Raw genomic sequence first — 22,820 nt, 5'->3', positions numbered from 1 at the left:
TGCAAAGGTATTTCGAAATTTTCCTCATTATTTTTCAGCTCCATCGTATTTTCTTCTTTTTTGAAAAACGATCCTTCCTTCTGGTGCCTGTTAAATCTCCAGCTTATAATTCAATGTTACATAACCACATCCATATAAACGTTCTGATCTAACTACGGTAGTGCAGTAGATAAGTTTTGCATTTATTCAAATGGTTCAAATAGCTCTAAACATTATGGGACTTAACGTCTGAGGTCAACAGTCCCCTAGACTTAGAACTACTTAAACCTAACTAACTTAAGGACATCACACACATCCATGCCCGAGGCAGGATTCGAACCTGCGACCGTAGCAGCAGCGCGGTTCCGGAATGAAGCGCCTAGAACCGCTCGGCCACAGTGGTCGGTTTGCATTTATTAGTAGAGGCTGTCCCAGGAGGAGTGGTCAATATTCAGGGATATTTCAGAGACGCTCATTTGAAGCAAAGAACTTCAAATGAACATATGGGCCATTTCGAATTCTTTATGAGATATAACACATTTAATGTACATGTTGATGGCTGTAATCACTTTAGAAGAGCGACTGACGGGACAGAATTACTTGCATTTCTTGGAACATTCTTTTGTTGAACACCATGAAGATATTTCTTTGACAGTGCGGACTGCAATGTACTTTCATCATGGCGGAGCCTCTCAACATTTTACCAGACATGTGATGGCACATCTCAGCCGCAGTTACCCTAATGACCGGGTTGGTCGAAGTAGTAGAATTAACTGGGCACCAAGATCGACAGACCTTACGATATTAGATTTTTGTTTATGGGGATGGATGATGTCTGAGGCGTAAAAGCGGAAGGTGAAGACGCGAGATAAATTGCTTGGTCTCGTCGTTGACGCTGCCGTGAACAAGCACTCCGGCAGACAACACACGTTCTCCCAAGAATGTACAGCTGCGTTGAAGTTGACGGTAGTATTGTGTATCAGATCATTTATTGTGAACTATAGAACACTTGTAATGTGACGTGTACGTTAATGCTTAAGGGTGAATGCGTTAAAAATACATAGTTTTTTCAATTGATACTTTGTGGAAGGCATGTTGTAATGTTTATTAGCTGTTGTACATGTGTAAACTTCTCAATGTACTGAATAGTACAGAAGATAAATAACAATGTACATTAAATGTGTTCTGTTTCGGAAACCATTCAGAATAGGGCATATGTCCATATAAGGTTTTTTGCTTCAAAAAAAAAAATGATCGTTCCTGTCATATCATTGAATACTGACCATTCCTCCTGGGACACACGGTATAAATTTTTGGTTACAGATATTTTTAATCAAACATATGCTCCATCCATTTCACTGATTCATTCTATTGCAGCTAAACTCTCCAATTTCTTGTCCTTCTTAATTAAGTCAAGACATTTTAAACTACCTTCTTTTCTATTTTTCCTGTTTCATGAAATATGTACTTTGGTGTATGTTTATATTTCTTGTGAATTTGATTTAGATTTCTCAGGTGAACTTCTGTGTAGAACCGTTTACTATTCGCGAGGCGCTTTAGTTTTGCGTGTTAGCATTTCCGGCTGCTATGGGTTTCTCAATCGATTGTCATTTTTTATTTCTAGTTCACTGCTGCTTTTTGAGTTTATATATTGTTACTTTGTCATTTTCAGCTAAAGAGTGAAGTTGTGGAGCCTAGAAAAGGGAGTACGAAGTGGAGAAATTGCAACATTTCCGACATATTCTTCTGTTTTGAGTTCAATAGAGGGCTGATAGCAGCGGAGGCAACAACAAACACTTGCGCCGTGTGCGGAGATAATAATAGGTCTACCCTTCGACAGAGCACGACAAGAAAATGGTTTTGTCTCTTTAAGGAAGATAATTTTGACATCGGTGACTCTCCACATCCAGGAAGACCTTCGGGGTTTGATGAACATCGTGTAAACGCATTAATCCACAACGATCCATGTCAGCGTAGTCGAGAACTGCAGTCATTCCACCTTCATGTGGTATTTGCATGCAGTGGGGAAGGTTAAAAAATCTGATATCTGAGTACTGTATGCTCTAAGCCAAAATCACAAAAATCAGCGGGTGACCATATGTGAATCTCTGCTTCGTCCTCATCAATTGACTCACTATAACACCGACCTTTCCTTTACTATATTATTACTGGTGACAGGAAATGGTACCTATATGCAAACGTAAGGAAAAGGAAGGAATGGTTGGACCCAAACAAAGCAACAGCTCCTCGTACAAAGACACCTACGCGCATCCACAATGTTATGCATCTGGTGGAACAGCGGCCATGTCGTGTACTAGGAATTGCTTCCCCGAGGTGTAACCACCACTACTGACATTTATTGTCAACAACTGAGGCGTTCAAATGACTCTGAGCACTATGGGACTTAACAAGAATGGTTCAAATGGCTCTGAGCACTATGGAACTCAGCTTCTGAGGTCATCAGTCCCCTAGAACTGACAATTATTTAAGCCTAACTAACCTAAGGACATCACACACATCCATGCCCTAGGCAGGAGTCGAACCTGCGACCGTAGTGGTCGCGCGGTTCCAAACTGTGGCGCCTAGAACCTCTCGGCCACTAACTTAACATCTGAGGTCATCAGTCCCCTAGACTTAGAACTACTTAAACCTAACTAACCTAAGGACATCACGCACATACATGCCCGACGCAGGATTCGAACCTGCGACCGTAGCAGCAGCGCGGTTCCGGACTGAAGCGCCTAGAACCGCTCGGCCACAGCGGCCGGCTATCAACTGAGGCGTAGTCTAGCAACAACGACCAGAAAGACAGTATGAAGTGATGGTAATCCACGAAACGCCGGCTCGCCCGCATTTGCTACACTGACGAAAAACAGTATGCAGGATTTGAGTTCGTAAGTCATTCCGCGCCCATCTCATTCACCTGATCTTGCGCCTTCAGAGTTTCACATTTTCCGCTCCCGACCGAGCAACCTTCCAGGAAGCTCCTTTTCGGATGAAAATGCGCTCCCAACACGGATCGACAAGTTCTTCGCCTCAGAACCACGTGATTTCTACAGTCGTGGCTTCGCATAGTTACCCGAGCGTTGGCAAATTGTTGTAAATAGTGGAAGAGAATATGTGACTGACTCTCTCTTCTGTGTATCTGTCGTCTTTATTAAACTTATAGACAAACGCTATGAACTTATGCGCCAACGCAATATCGCGAACCCTTTTGTTCCAAGCTACGCCTGTAACATGTAAGAGGTGTCACCAATGCCGCCCGCCTCGTACAGCTGCAGACTTGGCCGCGGTGACGCGTTTTACTTGGGTAGCGCGGTTGCAGCCGAGGCGGCGAGGGTGACGACCGCTGGAATGCGCCGTGACGAACTCGTCAGCTCCGGGGCCGCTCTCGACAGGCGCCCCATATACTGTGTGTAGTCGCGCCAGCATCTCGCCAGTCTGCGGTCGGTTGTGGACACTAGCACGTCTCTTACGCGTAGGTGTCTAGTATACAAACAGTAAACCCCGACTCTTTAAAGAATCGAACTCCGGTGTGTGAAACGGCTACAAACATCCATTACTTTACAAATGAGTTAAGCATGTACATCTACATCCACGTGATTACTCTGCTGTTCACAATAAAGTGCCTGGCAGATGGTTCGTTCCACTATCGAACGGCACGCGGGAAAAACGAGCACTTAATTTTTTCCGTGCGAGCCCTGATTTCTCTTATTTTATCGTGATGATCATTTCTCCCTATGTAGGTGGGTGCCAGCAGAATGTTTTCCGCACTCGGAAGAAGAAATTGGTGATTGAAATTTCATGAGAAGATCCCGTCGTAACGAAAAACGCTTTTGTTTTAATGACTGCCACTCCAATTCACGTATCATGTCTGTGACACTATCTCCGCTATTTCGCGAAAATACAAAATGAGTTGCCCTTCTTTGTACTTTTTCGACGTCATCCGTCGTCCCACCTGATGCGGATCCCACACCGCACAGCAATACTCCAGAACAGGGCGCACAAGTGTGGTGTAAGCAGTCTCTTTAGTAGGGACGCACCTTCCAAGTGTTCTGCCAATGAATCTCAGTGTTTGGTTTGCTCTACCCACAATATTATCTATATGATCGTTTTAGTTTAGGTTATTTGTAATTGTAATCCCTAAATTTACGAAATTTTTGAAATTATGCTTTAAGTTTGTTGGAAGTCTCTAAGAGCTCTCTTTATGGATTACCGCACGAATATTATCTGGTTGATCTGGACTCCATTTTAAACAAAAGTTTTTCACGCATTTTAAAGTTTATGACATCATATGTCCTGAACTGTGTGTCGTACAATGATATAATTTCACAGTTACATTCAGTGCTTGTCTGGGTAATGTCTGCACACTGTGTTGCGAATAGAGTTAGCAGCAAAGAAGTCATAAATTAAAACGACATGCCTGATAATGAAGTTTCACTGCGCGCCATGTTAAGCAAAAACTAGTTTTTGATGCATCTAAACGTATAAGATCTCACTTTCCTGAAATATGTGCCGTGCAATGATATAATTTTGCAGTTACATTCAGTGGTATACGTGGATACTGTCTGCAAAATATGTTGCGAATAGAGTTAGTACTAAAGAAGTAATGAAGAAGAACGTAAAGCCTGATGCTGAAGTTGAGTGCATTAACAGGAAGTAATACATCAAATGTATGCGCAACTGCGAATGTGGACCACAATCAGCTGTAGAATGGAATGACGATAATGAAAATTTGTGCCGGATGTGGTCTCGAATCCAGATTCCCCGCTTATCGTGAGCCGTTGCCTTACCATTTTTTTTTCCTTGCGTTTCGTTCGTTGTTGATCGTTGTGTTTCGTCGTTGCGGACGTCACAAGTCATCCGTTAAAGTTCGTTTGTTGATCCTTCCACTCAGTTTTTTGTATTACAGAGGCCAGCCATCTCTCTGACTGAACACGCTGAGCTACCGTGCCGACTACCATTTGGCTATCCGTGGACGACTCACAGCCACACCCAAACCTCCATATGTCGTCAACCATACGTCTACAACCTCTCGTCGTACATCGATTATGTATATTCCCGCACTTTCACTTGAAAGTTACTTGCCCGGTGTCGGCGGATAAATACGATATTGCAGTGCCTGTGTTATTCTGAATTACGATGCAAAGTTCCTTTCGACATGCATGCACGTCCAAACGAACAGGTACTGCGTCGACTACAACTGTTATTAAATACATTAAATGTCTTCGCAGCTGCAAATATGAACAACCTTCACCTGTAGAATGGAATGACGACAATGAAAATTGGTGCTAAACAAGCAAGAAATCCGGTTTCGAGTACCAGTCCTGCACAAGTGTTCATTCTCGTCATTACAGCTGATGGTTGTCCGTATTTGCAATTGCGAACAACGTTAATGTATTTCATAGCGACAGCGAGAAAAAAATTGGCAATAGTTTGAAATTATGTGCAAACTTTGCTGGAAGTTGCTAATTGCTCATATTTTCGATTACTGGCTGAATAAATTGCATGAATTTGCGAGCTGTCAGTTGCTCTGTCTCAAGACTAACACATAGTTTCTAACTGTAGTACTTGTGTTGTTGTGTTAAACTTTTAGCATTGCATGATGCCACTCACTAAGTAGGTTAAAACATTTTAAATTTTTAAATTCGGCCAGTAAATACGCGAAATATTGAAAATCGAATTTTTGTTGCCTCTATGCTGTCTGGTACCGTCTTCCGGGTTAGCTTTCAAGTGATGTAGATGAATCTGGTCCCTAGTGAGCCCCACGTGGTACTAGAATCCGTCATGTCCTTCGAGATCTCCACTCTGGGAGGTTATAGCGACGCGTACGGCAAAGGGTAGTTGGTGCGTCAGAACATCTCATCAACTTCTATTCCACTCGTAGGTGGAAGCAGGCAGTATGACTGCCAGTACCCCTCAGTATAAGTACGAATTTCTTTAATTACCATGACAGTCACTACGAGAGAAGTTTGTTGGGGGAAATAAACTACTGGCCATTAAAATTGCTACACCAAGAAGAAATGCAGATGATATACGGGTATTCATTGGACAAATATATTTTACTAGAACTGACATATGATTACATTTTCACGCAATTTGGGTACATAGTTCCTGAGAAATCAGTACCCAGAACAACCACCTCCGGCCGTAATAACGCCCTTGATACGCCTGGGCATTGAGTCAAACAGAGCTTGGATGTCGTGTACAGGTACAGCTGCCCATGCAGCTTCAACACGATACAACAGTTCATCAAGAGTAGTGACTGGCCTATTGTGACGAGCCAGTTGCTCAGACACCATTGACCAGACGTTTTCAGTTGGTGAGAGATCTGGAGAATGTGCTGTCCAGGGCAGCAGTCGAACATTTTCTGTATCTAGAAAGGCCCGTACAGGACCTGCAACATGCGGTCGTGCATTATCCTGCTGAAATGTAGGGTTTCGCTGGGATCGAATAAAGGGTGGAGCCACGGGTCGTAACACATCTGAAATGTAAGGTCCACCGTTCAAAGAACCGTCAATGCGAACAAGAGGTGACCGAGACGTGTAACCAATGGCTCCCCATACCATCACGCCGGGTTATACGCTAGCATGGCGATGACGAATACACGCTTCCAATGTGCGTTCACCACGATGTCGCCAAACACGGATGCGACCATCATGATGCTGTAAAAAGAACCTGGATTCATCCGAAAAAATGACGTTTTGCCACTCTTGCACCAAAGTTCGTCATTGAGTACACCATCGCAGGCGCTCCTCTCTGTGATGCAGCGTCAAGGGTAACTGCAGCCATGGTCTCCGAGCTGATAGTCCATGCTGCTGCAAACGTCGTCGAACTGTTCGTCCAGATGGTTGTTGTCTTGCAAACGTCCCCCTCTGTTGACTCAGGGATCGAGACATGGCTGCACAATCCGTTACAGCCACGCGGATAAGATGCCTGTCATCTCGACTGCTAGTGATACGAGGCCGTTGGGATCCAGCACGGCGTTCCGTATTACCCTCCTGAACCCACCGATTCCGTACTCTGCTAACAGTCATTGGATCTCGACCAAGGCGAGCAGCAATGTCGCGATACGATAAACCGCAATCGCGGTAGGCTACAATACGACCTTTATCAAAGTCTTAAACGTGATGGTACGCATTTCTCCTCCTTACACGAGGCATCGCAACAAAGTTTCACCAGGCAACGGCGATCAACTGCTTTTTGTGTATGAGAAATCGGTTGGAAACTTTCCTCGTGTCAGCACGTTGTAGGTGTCGCCACTGGCGCCAACCTTGCGTGAATGTTGTTAAAATCTAATCATTTGCATATCACAGCATCTTCTTCCTGTCGGTTTAATATCGCGTCTGTAGCACGTCATCTTCGTGGTGTATCAATTTTAATGGCCAGTAGTATAGTATGCTTTTTGACACGCTGTGTAATGTGGGCTCTTGGACTTCTGAGAGTGAATCTCTGCGTGTTGCACACGATTTTCTTGTATTATGTTCCACTAGTTTTTCTAAACCATTTCTGTGATGCTCCTGTTCTAAGAAAACTTGTAACGAATCAATCCAGATATTCTGTAACCTGTACGTGTTCCGTTAATCATACGTGCCGCAGACTTGCGAACATTAGGCTTACTAAAGACTCAATCAGCACCCATCGTCGTGGACGACACTCTCTTTCTTAGCGTCCTTCTACCGAATCTGATTAAGGCGGTCGCTCAATCACATTTTTGTAGGTGTTCCTGCTCCTATCGCTCCGAAGGGGTACCCTTTGATATCTGACGGTGACAATTCTTTGATAATGGTCTGGTCTAATAATATCGGACGTTTTCATCTATTTGTACGAATTAAATTACTTTTCGTTCAGATTTTTTACTGCCGTTAACCACATCTGGTGGAGCAATTGTAATTTGTGCCGGATCGGGACTCCAACCCAAATTTCCCGCTTTACGCGAGCGTTCCCCTTAACTGCCTCGGCCATCCCAGCAGGCTTCCCTTCCGACACCAATTCCCAGGCTGTTGCTCACTGCTGACGTAGTGACACGTACCCATTAACTCCTTACTCGCAATTCCTGATTCCCATAATAGATCGGGCAAGGTGTACAATACTGGAAGAAAGGATCGTTGGTCGGGTCGTCATCTTATCGATATGTATAGCGGAAGCGTGCTCGCATGGCGGAGGTGGTTAAGGCGACCGCTCGCGTAAAGCGGGAAATCCTGGTTCGATTCCTGGTCTGGCACAAATTTTCGCCTGTTACCATTGATACATTTCAATGACCAAATGCAGCTAACGTCATAAAAAGTTTGAACGATGCTTAAACCAAAACATTATGACCACTGCCCTTTGCGACGTTGGATGTGGCGGGCACACGACGTGATAACAAAAGTATGGAAGCGGAGCAGACATGATGATATGGGACGCAAATGGGTAAATCCATTGACATAAGCCACCTTGACAAAGGGCAGATTATTATTACGCAGATCCTGAGAACGAGTATCTTGTGAACGACGAAGCTGGTCTGATGTACACGTGCTACTGTCGTGAGCACATATGGAAAGAGTTGGAAGGTCGGAAACTACCATTACACACTTAATGAATGGACGTCCACGACTGTTCACAGAATGGATCAGAGGTATGATAGATGGTGATCTGTCGCATATCTACCAAAAGAGCACAATGCTGGCGCACGCACAAGTGCTTTGGAGCACACTGTTCATCGAACGTTGTTGAACATGGAGCTCCATAGCAGACTACACCTACGTGTTCACATGTTGACCCAACGACATTTTCAATTATGACTGTAGTCGGAACGGGACCACTGGGATTCGACCGTCGATGAATTCCGAACAACATTTTTGCTACACTAGGTCGTCGGTCGTCTCCACGAACGCCGTCATCGAGGTGAACGTCGTCTAGAAACGTGCAGCGCGCCACGAACGCAGGCTGTTGCCAGCAACATTATGCTGTGGGAGACATTCTCTTGCTCCTGCATGGAATCTGTAATAGTAATCGAAGACACGCTGACAGCTGTGAATCACCTGCATCCCTTCAAGTTTGATGTCTTCCCGGACGGCCATGTCATCTTTCAGCAGCATAATTGTCCGTGTCTAGGAGCCAGAACCTTGCTACAGTGGTTTGATGAGCGTCATAGAGAACGCACGTTGATGTCTCGGCGACCAAATTCCCCTGATGTAAATCCTATGGGACCCATCTTGGTCGCAATCAGGCGCTCGAGCGCCGTCACCACGTACGCAAACCAACGGCCCCTTATTTACACGAATTACATGATCTGTCCATAGACATCTAATCCCACATGCCTCCACAAACCTACCAGCATACCGTCAGATCCATGATACGCAGAATCAGTAATGTATTTCGTTCAGAAGACGGACAAACAAGCTATTAAGTTATATATTATTTTTATATGAAGATAGTACCTGTTCTTTCGGACATGTCCGAAAGAACAAAAAAATGGTTCAAATGGCTCTGAGCACTATGGGACTCAACTGCTGAGGTCATAAGTCCCCTAGAACTTAGAACTACTTAAACCTAACTAACCTAAGGACAACACACACATCCATGCCCGAGGCAGGATTCGAACCTGCGACCGTAGCGGTCGCGCGGTTCCGGACTGTAGCGCCAGAACCGCTCGGCCACCATCCGAAAGAACAGATACCATATATATCTTGTTAAAGGTCACCACAACCAACTTCAACTTGAAGTAATCATGATGGAACAAATGGAAAGAAATCCGCTACCCCAGGCCCCAGTCAACGGACTGGACTTTCCTGGTCATCGGATTCTGGGGGACCAGGAACATCATGAGGAGAAGAGTCGGAGCTTCTCAAAACCTCTTCGCAAGCACTACCTTGGCACTCTCAATGCAAACACTCTGTTCAAACTTGGAAAACTAAAACAACTGACAGACATGCTAGATAAATTTCACATCAAAATTCTTGCCATTCAAGAGACGCGCTTCGTAGATGAAAACCATTTCGACACAGAACATTACAGGATTTACAAAGGTAAACCTGCGGTCAGAAGAGGAACACCATTATTGTTTGGTACAGGGTTTGCAGTACACAAATCAGTCATGGATAACATCATAGACTTCAATTCAATATCAGAACGTATCTCGACACTGTCCTTCAAATCAGGTAATAAAGCATACACAATTATCAACGCACATGCACCTACAAATGACCATAACAGAAAGAAGCCACAAGAAATTGAAGACTTCTGGGAAGACATGGAGGAAGTAACTAACAACGTACCAGAAAGACATGTGAAAATTTTAATGGGTGATTTCAATGCGCAGCTTGGTAAGGAGAGAAAATTCAGAGAAATAACAGGCCCATACTCAGCACATATTCGCACGAACAGAAATGGGGAACACCTCATAAAATATTGTCAAAACTTTAACCTCAAAATCATGTCAACACAATTTCAAAAACCAAGACGAAAACTTACAACATGGAAAGCACCCAACACAGTGTGGGGAGAATTTCAGATTGATCATGTGGCCATATCCAAGAAAAATTCGCGGGAAATTCTAAATGTCAGAACACGTAAAGGAGTCTTCGAGTCTGATCATTATTTGCTACAAGTTAAGATTAGGCCAATCCCAAGACTGAAACAGACAGCGCAAAACAAAATAGTCAAACCTGATCTGGAATACTTGAAGATAAACAGGGATAAAATCGTTGAAGAAATTAATAGGCATTCAATAGACACATGGACAGATCTGGCGAAGGCAGTTCAGAAGACTATGTGCTGGGGACAACCACCTAGAAAACGCAAACATAGGTGGTGAAACGCAAATTGTGATGAAGCCATTGAGAGAAGAAAGCAAGCATGGGACAAGTTCAGTAGCTACAGAAATTCGGAAACATGGAAAGAATTTCACGAAGTTCAGAAACTAGCATCGAAGGAAATCAGAAGGGAAAAACGAGCATATGACAATAACAGACTAAAAGAAATTGAGGAAGATTTCAAAAGAAATAACACAAGAAATTTTTACAGAACTTTCAAAGAAAATATTAAGGGCTATCAACCCCCTAGCCTCTGCTTCCGAAGAACAGATGGATCCCTGGAAACAAACACAAAAGAAAACTGTAAAATTCTCAAACATTACTTTGATAAACTTCTTAATTGCAAAAAACCTACAGGAAAATTAACATTCCAAAAGACCACATCTAATGCCGATTCTGATCCACCCACAATAGAAGAGATAGAGGAAATCATAAAACAAATGAAAAATAACAGAGCTGCCGGAGAAGATGGTATTATCGCCGAGATCTGGAAACTCCAAGATGAAAACATCACCAAAACAATCCATAAGATTATCTCCGAAATTTGGATCACAGAGAAAGTGCCAGAGGAATGGAAATGTGCATTGATCCATCCATTACATAAAAAGGGTGATAAGTCAGATCCAAACAATTACAGAGGCATTTCGCTAGTACCAGTTACATACAAAATTTTCTCTAAGGTGCTATTAAACAGACTAGAACCACAAGCAGATCTGCAAATTGGGGAATACCAGGCGGGCTTCAGAAAAGGGAGATCATGCATCGAACAGATCTGGAACTTGAGAACACTTTTGAAAGTCAGACAGGCAAGAAACACTGTAGTTACCTTTGTGGACTTTAAAAAAGCATATGATTCCATAGACAGACAGACACTCTTTGACGTACTTGAAGAATATGGTATCGACAGAAAAACCAGGACACTTATACAACAGACGCTTACAGACACTACCTCCAAGATTAAGTTCATGGGAGAAATTTCGGAACCCTTCCACATACACACAGGTGTCCGACAAGGAGGCGGGCTCTCACCAATCCTGTTCAACATGGTGTTAGACAAAATTATCAAGCAGTGGGAGGAACAAGTTAAAGGAATACAGCTGGGAAGAACACGTGAAACCAAAACAATCATAAAATGTCTGGCATTTGCAGATGATATAGCCATACTCAGCAATAATACACAGGAGGCAAAGGAAGCACTGGAATGCTTGCATGAAATAGCTGCCAAAACAGGTCTGCAGGTATCTTACGAGAAGACACAATATATGGAACGACAGACCAACAATGTACACACCATGCATACTGTATATGGATCCGTAGAAAGAGTCGAAAAATTTAAGTATTTAGGGGAGTACATACAAATGGGAGGATCAAACAAGGCGGCTAACATGGAACGAACGAAGAAACTCCAGGAGGCATACAAACTCACATGGTCACATTATAATAAGAAAAGCATATCGAGGCAGGCCAAACTTAGGCACTACAAAACAGTTGTATTACCAGAAGCATTGTACGCGTCAGAAACAACCACAATTGGAGCATCAGGCATCATAGACACAGAAAAAATAGAACGCAAAATTCTCAGAAAAATATTTGGACCAATTCACAGAGATGGCATATGGATGAAGCGACCTACCAAAGAGCTGTACCAGCACACTGACAGACTAACAGACGCGACCAGAAAACGCAGATTAACTTTCTATGGGCACATACAGAGAATGGACAACAACCGACTTACAAAGAAAATTTTTGATGTAGTAAACAGCTCAAGCAAGAAAACAAATTGGTATCATGAAATAGACGAAGACTTAAGGCAGATAGGGATCAACAGGCAAATGATAGGAGACAGGAAATACTTCAGAAACAAAGTTAGGAGTGCAAAATTTATTGTAAAGGAGAGAAAGAAGACAGGAACATTATGGACAGAGCAAAGGAAACAGGAGCACAGCCAAAGGATGAAGAGATTTTGGGAAGAGAAGAGGAAGAGAGGAAAGAAGTGAAAATTGTGTCATCATGTGATTTTCGAGTTCAAACACTGTCCATAAGGGCAACAATGAAATGAATGAATGAATGAAATATAGGCTCACCGGCCATTTGACCATTTTCTTCTGTGCGGATGCACAAACAGTGCCCGAACGGGAATCGGCAAAACGCCGCGAGTAAAGAGTATAATGGGCAGGGGCACTGTGAATATAGTGCGGGATAATAAGTTGGGAATGTCGGTCTCACGGGAGGCGTGCCAGAGATAAGTCCCTGCAGTCGCGCTATCCTCTGTGTCCTCGGTGGCTCAGATGGATAGAGCGTCTGCCATGTAAGCAGGAGATCCCGGGCTCGAGTCCCGGTCGGGGCACACATTTCCAACTGTCCCCGTTGACTTATGTCAACGCCTGTGTGCAGCTAGAGGTATTGCAGTATATTATTTTTGCTGGTGGGGGACTCGGCAAGCCATCCTCGCTCAAAGTGCTGATATGAAGGTCTTTCTGCATTATCTGACTAGCGTTTTCTATTAATGTGACCTCCATGTATCAAACTTTGATGTACGCGAACGGAGCTTTCGACGTTATCTAGGTCATTTACATATTTCGTGAACAGAAATGCCTCTGTGTCACTTGCCCGAAACTGAGCCAGCTCTCTTTCTGGGCTTGCCGGTGGTTCCTTAAGGCGAATTACTTTTTCGCTTTCACAGACTTAACGTAGTCCCTAAGGGGAACGAAATTCTGTAATTATGTTATACAGCCTCGAGTGAGTGTATCTCTTGGGCGAATCAGTTGGCTAGTTAGTTCGTACCGGATTAGAAACATCCGATGATGACTGACTAGGAGGTAAATAGTGGTCATTACACCATTTGTGAGACCAGAGACTGAGAAATACAATAAAAATATCGTTTTCACTTTCGTTTGATACGAAATCGTCACTTCAACGGCGTGCCTAGTTTTCCGTAACTATTTTTACGACGTGGCAGTGTGTGAGTGTATCAAGACTTCCCGAAAGTGAGGTCACATAGTGCGAACTTATGTACCGCCTTCTACCCCCTTCTGGGTCTCGCTAGTGATAAAAGCGATCTGCGTTTCACGTAATCGGTGTTCATGAACTGCATTTGTTTCTTTGATTCTTACAGAGAAATTATTTGACCTTCAAGAAAGTCACTGTTCCTAAGGATACAACAGTTATTTAATCTTACTGATATTTTGCAGTAAGAGGCAATTTGCATCCCATTGAACACACGCAGCATAAGTAGCAATGTATTTGTGGGTGAAGGGACAGTTCGAGCTTGCTTCCGATAATGTGGGACAACAGCACTTGTCATTATCAGTAATGCTCGGACTTCATTTGTTAACGCACCTTAAGCAAATCAGTTACATCACGCAGATACACTAGATTTGAAATGAATGCTATCCGTCGAAATCAGTCATTCTGAACGTTAGATCTACTATTATGCAGCTCTATCACAGCTATTTTCTACATAATTCGTAACAAAAGTCGTGAATATATCTCTCAAACATAGGATAAATGACAGAAATTATAACTCCCTACAGATTTTTTCATTTATTGAGATGCTATTAGTCTATCTCAGTTCTAGGTTATGAAATCAGGTCCCTACGACGCCTGCTAGAACCACAAAATATCTGACGTACCTGGTTCCGTACAATTCCCTGCACATCTGATTTTTGAAGAACGTAGACAAGCGGTAATTGGAATGTGCCAGAGCTGGAGTGAAGGGAAAACGCACGAGGAGTTCCAAGTCATCGGAAAGAAAATCTGCCGAGTTCATTTCAGTGGTGCAGTCCCACTATTTGTCTTAATTTTATTTGGGAAGAATACAGAAAACTTCAAGCTGGATGGCCGGATAGGAATACGGTTCCCCTTCTCCCAAACGCGAATTCGCTGCCTCATATGCTGCGCCACCACACAATTTGGTTCCCAGTCAGCGATTCAGAAACACAAAGAACGCTTTGCTACATTTCAACCAAGCCAAAGTCCATTGAATAACTATAAGCTCTCTATGACTGGAAATTGTAAAATTGTTATCATCTCTAAACCCTACACGGACAAAACTAATCGTTGATTACAGAATTGTAGATAAATCTACTGTAAGGAGACCTCCCCATAACACGAATCCAATCACTGGACACCGTTGTCGCAACGGTCCGTTTTTGCGAACCATTTCTTGATGACGTCTGTTGCTCAATTTGGTAACAAATTATTCACTGTCCATCGTCAGAAGTCACAGAAGGTAGGTATTACATTCTTCAGTTTTTATCATGCTAGTCAAGTGTGTTTCAGTCCAAATCCATGGTTCAGACTAGTCCAGGTTATGAAGTACTGTTAAGTGCGAGTAAAACGAGCGTTTGTTTGCATAATTTCAAACATAACTGCCCATGAGAACACACACAAATTTTTCGATAATTCTGCCGGACGAAAAGTAACAATGCTGATAAAAGTAAACCGTTCTGAGTAAAAGGTATGAATCATTTCCAATATACTCGTATCTTTAGGACCTGCACCCTATACTGTCGATGAGTGATATGACATGAAGTCTGCAATACTGACCAATAGTACTCACAAAATCTCGGTTGTTACAAATGAGAAAATCCTGATAGGAACGGGATCACAATATGAAGTGTTTTCAGTTCATTACCAGGTGATGAATATTATTCTCTGAAACGCGTTGTGACTAATAGAAGCACCAAAAGGAATGATAACTTCAGCATTTTACTATTGGGTACAAAACAGCTTAACACAAAGTCACGAAATTTTTAAACACATCGTAAGTTATTGTACAGATAAAATGCATCTGATACAGATGGTCTTCCACAAGATTTTGTTACAGTAACCTAAATTTGAAAAAAAGTCGGGCATAAATTTTGAAAATATCAAAAATAAGTACAAATAAATACATACGCATATCCTGTATATAAATATAAGTACACAAGATATTTGTAACTAAAGCTGAAAAGCAGCATTTGGCAAACTGAAACACTGAATATGTGGTGCTGATTGCTGCAATGGTGTTTCGAGTCCTAGAAACGAATGTAGCTTTTAATTTCTTCTTCCTTTTCCCCAAGTGATTCACTCTCACTCACAAAGGAACCATCACATCCATTAATCACAGATTTTGATAAGTCTTAGGTATGTCGTAGAGGTATCTGTTCTGAGTACGGTACCTGGCTAGTGGCTTTTCTAGCAAGGGCCCTGCGCACATGCTTTATATTTAACGTTGGCACGTTTCGAACGAGCGGTCACAGTGCTGTTGCTTCCGGGCTACCACGCTGCCGGTAATGGTTCAGACTCTAACCATAATTCTTTTTTTTAATTTAATCGTATATAATATGATTAAATAGTATATGTCATGCAAAATTATTCAAAAACATCCATTTTCGTCGTGGTGATTTCATTAATAAATCAATCTTACAACACACGTTCTTTAAATGTGTGGCTCGTAGTTAAATTTCTATATATTTATATTTGGACAGCGAAAGAATTCTCAACGATGGACGAAGTATTAGCAGCTGCGGAAGGACTCCAAATACAGACGACAGTACCCATCCCTAATTTCCACCCAGCTGCCAGTGCCAACCGATATACAATAGCTATATCCGTCTATTAAAATGGAGCGAAAATCGCTTTAAACAAGATTATTCATTCCTTCACAGTCACAGTATACTGTAACTGTCTCAGAAAAGATATTCCATTATGTTTTTTGTGTTTGCAAAAAATGGTTCAGATGGCTCTGAGCACTATGGGACTTAGAACTACTTAAACCTAACTAACCTAAGGACATCACACATCCATGCCCGAGGCAGGACTCGAACCTGCGACCGTAGCAGTCGCGCGGTTCCGGACTGAAGCGCCTAGAGCTGCTCGGCCACCACGGCCGGCAATGTCCCATGTTTGTAATTCCAACCATCATTCCGCGTTTAAAGTCTGCTAATTGCAGTCGAGTGGCCATAATTACGTCTGATAGCTTTTCACACGAATCAGTTGAGCTCAAATGACAGCTCCACCAATGCACTGCGCTTTTATACCTTGTGTACGCGATACTACTGCCATCACCGAATGTCCATGTCTCTATCCCGTGACTTTTGTCACCTCATTGTACGTATCTACATCTACATCTACATACATACTCCGCAATCCACCTAACGGTGCGTGGCGGAGGGTGACTCGTACCACAACTAGCACCTTCTCTCCCTGTTCCACTCCCAAACAGAACGAGGGAAAAATGACTGCCTATATGCCTCTGTACGAGCCCTAATCGCTCTTATTTTATCTTTGTGGTCTTTCCGCGAACTATAAGTTGGCGGCAGTAAAATTGTACTGCAGTCAGCCTCAAATGCTGGTTCTCTAAATTTCCTCAGTAGCGATTCACGAAAAGAACGCCTCCTTTCGTCCAGAGACTCCCACCCGAGTTTCTGAAACATTTCCGTAACACTCGCGTGATGATCAAACCTACCAGTAACAAATCTAGCAGCCCGCCTCTGAATTGCTTCTATGTCCTCCCTCAATCCGACCTGATAGGGATCCCAAACGCTCGAGCAGTACTCAAGAATAGGTCGTATTAGTGTTTTATAAGCGGTATCCTTTACAGATTTACCACATCTTCCCAAAATTCTACCAATGAACCGAAGACGACTATCCGCCTTCCCCACAACTGCCATTACATGCTTGTCCCACTTCATATCGCTCTGCAATGTTACGTCCAAATATTTAATCGACGTGACTGTGTCAAGCACTACACTACTGATGTAGTATTAAAACATTACGGGATTCTTTTTTCTATTCATCTGCATTAATTTACATTTATATATATTTAGAGTTAGCTGCCATTCTTTACACCAATCACAAATCCCGTCCAAGTCATCTTGTATCCTCATACAGTCACTCAACGACGACACCTTCCCGTACACCACAGCATCAGCAGCAAACAGCCGCACATTGCTATCCACTCTATCCAAAAGATCATTTATGTAGATAGAAAACAACAGCGGACCTACCACACTTCCCTGGGGCACACCAGATGATACCCTCACCTCCGATGAATCCGATGAACACTCACCATCGAGGAAAACGTACTGGGTTCTATTACTTAAGAAATCTTTGAGCCACCCACATATTTGGGAACCAATCCCATATGCTTGTACCTTAGTCAAGTAATATGGCATCCGTCTGATACCCTTCATCCATGGTTCGCAAAATATCATGTGAAAAAAGGGCGAGTTGCGTTTCGCAGGAACGATGCTTTCTAAAGCCGTGCTGATGCATGGACAGCAACTTCTCTGTCTCAAGGAAATTAATTATATTCGAACTGAGAATATGTTCGAGAATCCTGCAAAACCGATGTTAAGGATATTGGTCTGTAATTTTGAGGATCCGTCCTTCTACCCTTCTTATATACAGGCGTCACCTGCGCTTTTTTCCACTCGCTCGGGACTTTACGTTGGGCAAGAGATTCGCGAAAAATGCAAGCTAAGTAAGGAGTCAATGCAGTAGAGTACTATCTGTAAAACCGAATTGGAATCCCACCAGGACCTGGGGATTTATTTATTTTCAACCCATTCAGCTGCTTCACAACCCCAGGGATGTCTATCACTATGTCCTCCATACGGGAATCTGTACGAGACTCAAACGGCAGTATGTTTGTACGATCCTCCTGCGTGAAACATTTCTGAAATGCTAAATTTAAAATTTCAGCTTTCGTTTTGCTGTCTTCCGTTGCCAGGCCAGACTGATCAGTGAGTGACTGGATGGAAGCCTTCGACCCGCTTACCGATTTTTCGTAAGACCATAATTTGCTTGGGTTTTCAGCAAGCTCTTTTGCTAAGGTATGACGGTGGTAGTGGTTGTATTCTTCGCGCATCGCTCTTTTTACAGCAGCACGAATCTCTACTAACGTAGATGTAGATTTACAAACAGTGACACTCCACTGGCGAGTATTTAACATACTTTTGTGACTGAAGATGTTAGACAGCATTAACAAGCAAGATGAAGATGGCAACCAGCTGTGGGACTTACCATACAGCTTGACCCCGCAGTAGGAGGTGGAGGGCCTGGCGATGTCGTAGCAACAATCGAGGCCCGGAGGGTAGTCTGCCGGGTAGTTGGGCGAGTCCAGGAAGCCTTCTGGAGTCTCCAGCCGCGCGTAACAGCCCGTCCGCGTCTGCGTCACGCTGGCTGCCGACACTGTGCACACCAAACACGCGCATCGTTAATGCAACGAGCCGCAGAAACAATACTCTGTTAGATTAAGCGACTCTACGAGTACATCCAGTCGAGACGGAGGTGACTACTGAGGGCTTTCTTAAAAGAAAAAGAAAAAACAGTGCCAAAGTACAGCTCTTAACGGTGGTACGGTCTCATAGGGTGACTATGATATACCAGACCAGTCATATTCCTCGTAAATGGTTAGCACAGCACCTTGAAGACAAAACCAAGTGAGTCCATAACCGGAGCATGTGTGGAATAGTTCATCAGCATTAAGAGCCTAAGACGCCAGAGAAGTGCCACACAGGTGTATTCAGCAATATCTTCTCTTTGTGTGCCCTCGAGGTGTGTTGTAGGACTGTCACTATTCATAATAAACATTTACGGAAAAAAATCGCAACATCGAAAAGTGGAAGTGCGTCATAAACGAAATTTGGTACGCATGTTGCTACATCTGAAAGATTTCGTGCCACTCGCTCAAGGCCAGCGCTAGTAGCGCCGCTATCACAATGCAAATCCTGTTTGCTTTAAATACACGCTGTAGCGGTTAGCGTTAGTTACCTTTTAGATTGGACGTGGTGAGCTGATGTTAGTCAAGGATGCCTTCTAGACGACAAAGACAAAGACGCCATTATCAGCACTTCACTGAGTTTGAACAAAGTCTTGTAATAGGGCTACGAAAAGACGGATGTTCCTTCTGCGAGATTACAGAAAGACTTGTCAAGAATATAACCACTGTACATGACTAGTGGCGACGGTGGTCGCCAAGGACGTACGGCAGGAAGAAGACGGTGGTCCAGACGGCCACGTGGCACTACCGAGAGGGAAGACCATCGTGTTCGGCTTGTGGTTCCGGTACATCGAACTGCATGTGCAGCAGCAATCTGAGCTGCAGTTGGCATCACTGTTACACAACGATCTGTTACTAATCTGTTTCTTCAAGGACAGCACCGATACAGACGCCCTGCAGCGTGCGTTCCACTGACACCAAACCACCGCCATTTGCAACTTCTGTGCTGTCACGCGAGAGCTAATTGGATGGCCGAGTGGACGTCTGTTGTATTTTCTGGTGAAAGCCGTTTGTGTCTCCGTGCCTGTGACGGCCGTGTGTACGTCAGGAGAAGGCCAGTTGAGGACCTGCAACCAACCTATCTTCGTGCTAGACACACTGGACGTACACCTTTAGTTTTGGTTTGGGATGTCATTTCGTACGACAGCTGGAGCACTCTCATGGTTATTCGCCACCCTGATTGCAAATTTGTTCGTCAATCTGGTGATTCGACCTGTTGTGCTGCCATTCATTAACAGCGTACCACGGAGTGTTTCCCAAGGGGGCCAAGGCTCGCCAAATACCGCTGTTGTAACCGAACATGCTCTACAGCGTGTAGACATATTGCCTTAGTCTGCTTGGTTACCAAATCTGTCTCTAGTCCAATATATACGGAATACCATCGGACAACACAAACGTCATCCAAAACTAGCATTAACCAACCTTGTATTGAAATTCTTCCAATCCGTATGTGGCATACAGCAAACCAGTGCTTAACAGTATTGGTTAAAAACAGTCTTGGTTGCAATTTTAGTTTTTTATTTTTCAACGACGCGTTTCGCCTTATTTAGGCATCTTCAGGTTATCTCTTCTCGATGGACGCGAGAGGCACCAAGATCTGCATAACGCGTTCCCGTTCGCTCCTGTGAACGGGAACGCGTTATGCAGATCTTGGTGCCTCTCGCGTCCATCGAGAAGAGATAACCTGAAGATGCCTAAATAAGGCGAAACGCGTCGTTGAAAAATAAAAAACTAAAATTGCAACCAAGACTGTTTTTAACCAATACATCCTTGTATTGACTAACCAAGTGCAACAGGCATGGATTTTCGTTCCACAAACTGATATCCGGCACTTGTACAGCACAAAGCATGCACATTTGTATGCTTGCATTCAGCATTATGGTGTTTATACCGGTTATTAATGTACCAGAATTTCACGTTTGCAATGGCTTATCTCCCGCTTATCTTAACCTGCGATGGTGCGATCTTAAACACTTAAGTATGTTGTCTAGACAAATGTATTCCAGAAATTTCACTACTCTACACTAAATATTTTTTGGTGTTGCTACTTTTTCCCGTCGGTGTGTATGCAAATTACCTAGTGAATAAATTCGAAATATTCATGCAAGTTTTCGCGAATGATGTTTTTGCACGGCTAGAAAACTGTAGCAAATTGAAATATCTACAGAGCTGTGATATTTGATTGCAGGGGTTCGCATTTCACCCTCATGTTAATCGAAGGTACGATGCCGGCTGTGGACTACGTCAAGTTTACTGCGGACGACTCGTGTCGCTTCGTGCTTCACGTCTTCCGCGACGGATGTGGCACCTTCCAGCTGGACAACCGACCGTGTCACGTCAAACTCGAACTGCAGTGCTTTTAGGAGCATGCTAACGAACTCACACTAAACGTGTTTGCCAACAAATTCGGCTAATCTGCACCCAATGGGATACATCACGGACGTTATCGGGCACCAGATCCACGTCACAGTCTACCGGCCCTTAACTGACGGGAACTGTGTGGCGTGGGCGTAGACAGCTGGTACCACATACTTCCAAAAACCTATTAAAAACTTACAGAATGCTTGCCATGCGCAATCTCCACTGCGTTGCGTTTCTAATATGAACCAATACGCTATTAAGTAGGCGGTCGTAGTGTTCTGGCTCATCATTGAAGAACTCTACTAGTCATGGTTACCTCAATTTCTGAGAGTCTGAAATCCGATACTGAATGTCCCAAAACCTCTTAGAGGTTGGTCATAGTCTAGCGTCGCACCAGTCTATAAAAACAGAAATCGATACAGAAAGAACTTGGATAATTACAGAGGAATTACCTTACCGAACACTGCCAGCAAAATGTTCACAACCATAATCAAAGTTAAACTTCAGTGCTTTTATGAAAACATTTTGAGGGAAGAAGAAAATGGTTTGAGAAAGAAGTTTTCATGCTGTGATTGTTAATTTATAATTAAACTCTCGCTGGAGAAATACAGAGAATTTGACTTGGAAACATATGTTGCCTTTCAGGACTATGAGAAGTGATCTTGGGAAGTAACCTGACACGAGCAGCAGAAATAAACTAGTACAAGATCGTATCCAAAAAATAACTTCATAAATATTTACATATTTGCAATATACACATGAAAACACTAACGATAGTAAGAAATGAAGACAAATTATGAATGTGGAAACAGTAACATCATAGGGGGTAGACGAGAATGAGGACTGTCTTCCCCTAGCATGTACAGGGCGCTCAGAAACTGTCTGAAAAGCTTGTAAGGGTGGTGCTGAGTCGGTTGTGCTGAGAAAGAACTTTTAAGAAAAAAACATACGTCTCGCCGTTTCTGAGTTACTTAGCACTGAGGTTAGCCAATCAGGCCGTTGCTCGCTGCCAGAGACGATGTCAGCAAAGGTGTGCTTCGTTTGGTTTCGTAAAACCGAGCAAGAGAGCGAACAAAAGTTGGACATGGGACTGTAGTAGGGATCGGACCCGAGCCTAAAGCTGAGCAGTTTCGTGCGCCAGCGTCTACGCCGTGTGAAGAACTGACGCTAATTGTCTCTGGCGGGCAGCTCGAATCTGGGCGCGCAAGGCCCTGAATGGCCAACTGCAATACTTATTAACTCGGAAACGGCGCAACGTATCGAATTTTTTTCCTTAACAATTATTTCTCAGCACAGCCTACACTGCAACACCCGCACAAGGTTTTCAGACTCTTTCTGACCACCCTGTACATGAATGCAATAATGCTACAATAAGGTGAACGCAACATACACTATGTGATCAAAAGTATCAGAAC

The 22,820-nt window shown here is 43.4% G+C and overlaps 1 protein-coding gene across 1 annotated transcript in view; it reads right to left on the bottom strand.

Annotated features, from left to right (window-relative positions):
- The window catches only part of LOC126260529 (tolloid-like protein 1), a 256,314-nt gene that overhangs the window by 157,161 nt on the left and 76,333 nt on the right, over positions 1-22,820 (bottom strand). Inside the window, exon 2 of the mRNA XM_049957862.1 lies at positions 18,786-18,953. Coding sequence (XP_049813819.1) covers positions 18,786-18,953 — 168 coding nt within the window. The remainder of the gene's footprint in view (positions 1-18,785; positions 18,954-22,820) is intronic.

Source organism: Schistocerca nitens, chromosome 5 (assembly GCF_023898315.1).
Source record: "Schistocerca nitens isolate TAMUIC-IGC-003100 chromosome 5, iqSchNite1.1, whole genome shotgun sequence".
NCBI classification, from domain to species: domain Eukaryota; kingdom Metazoa; phylum Arthropoda; class Insecta; order Orthoptera; family Acrididae; genus Schistocerca; species Schistocerca nitens.
The sequence above is the reverse complement of the archived record's forward strand: the minus strand, read 5'-3'. Positions and strand labels throughout refer to the sequence as shown.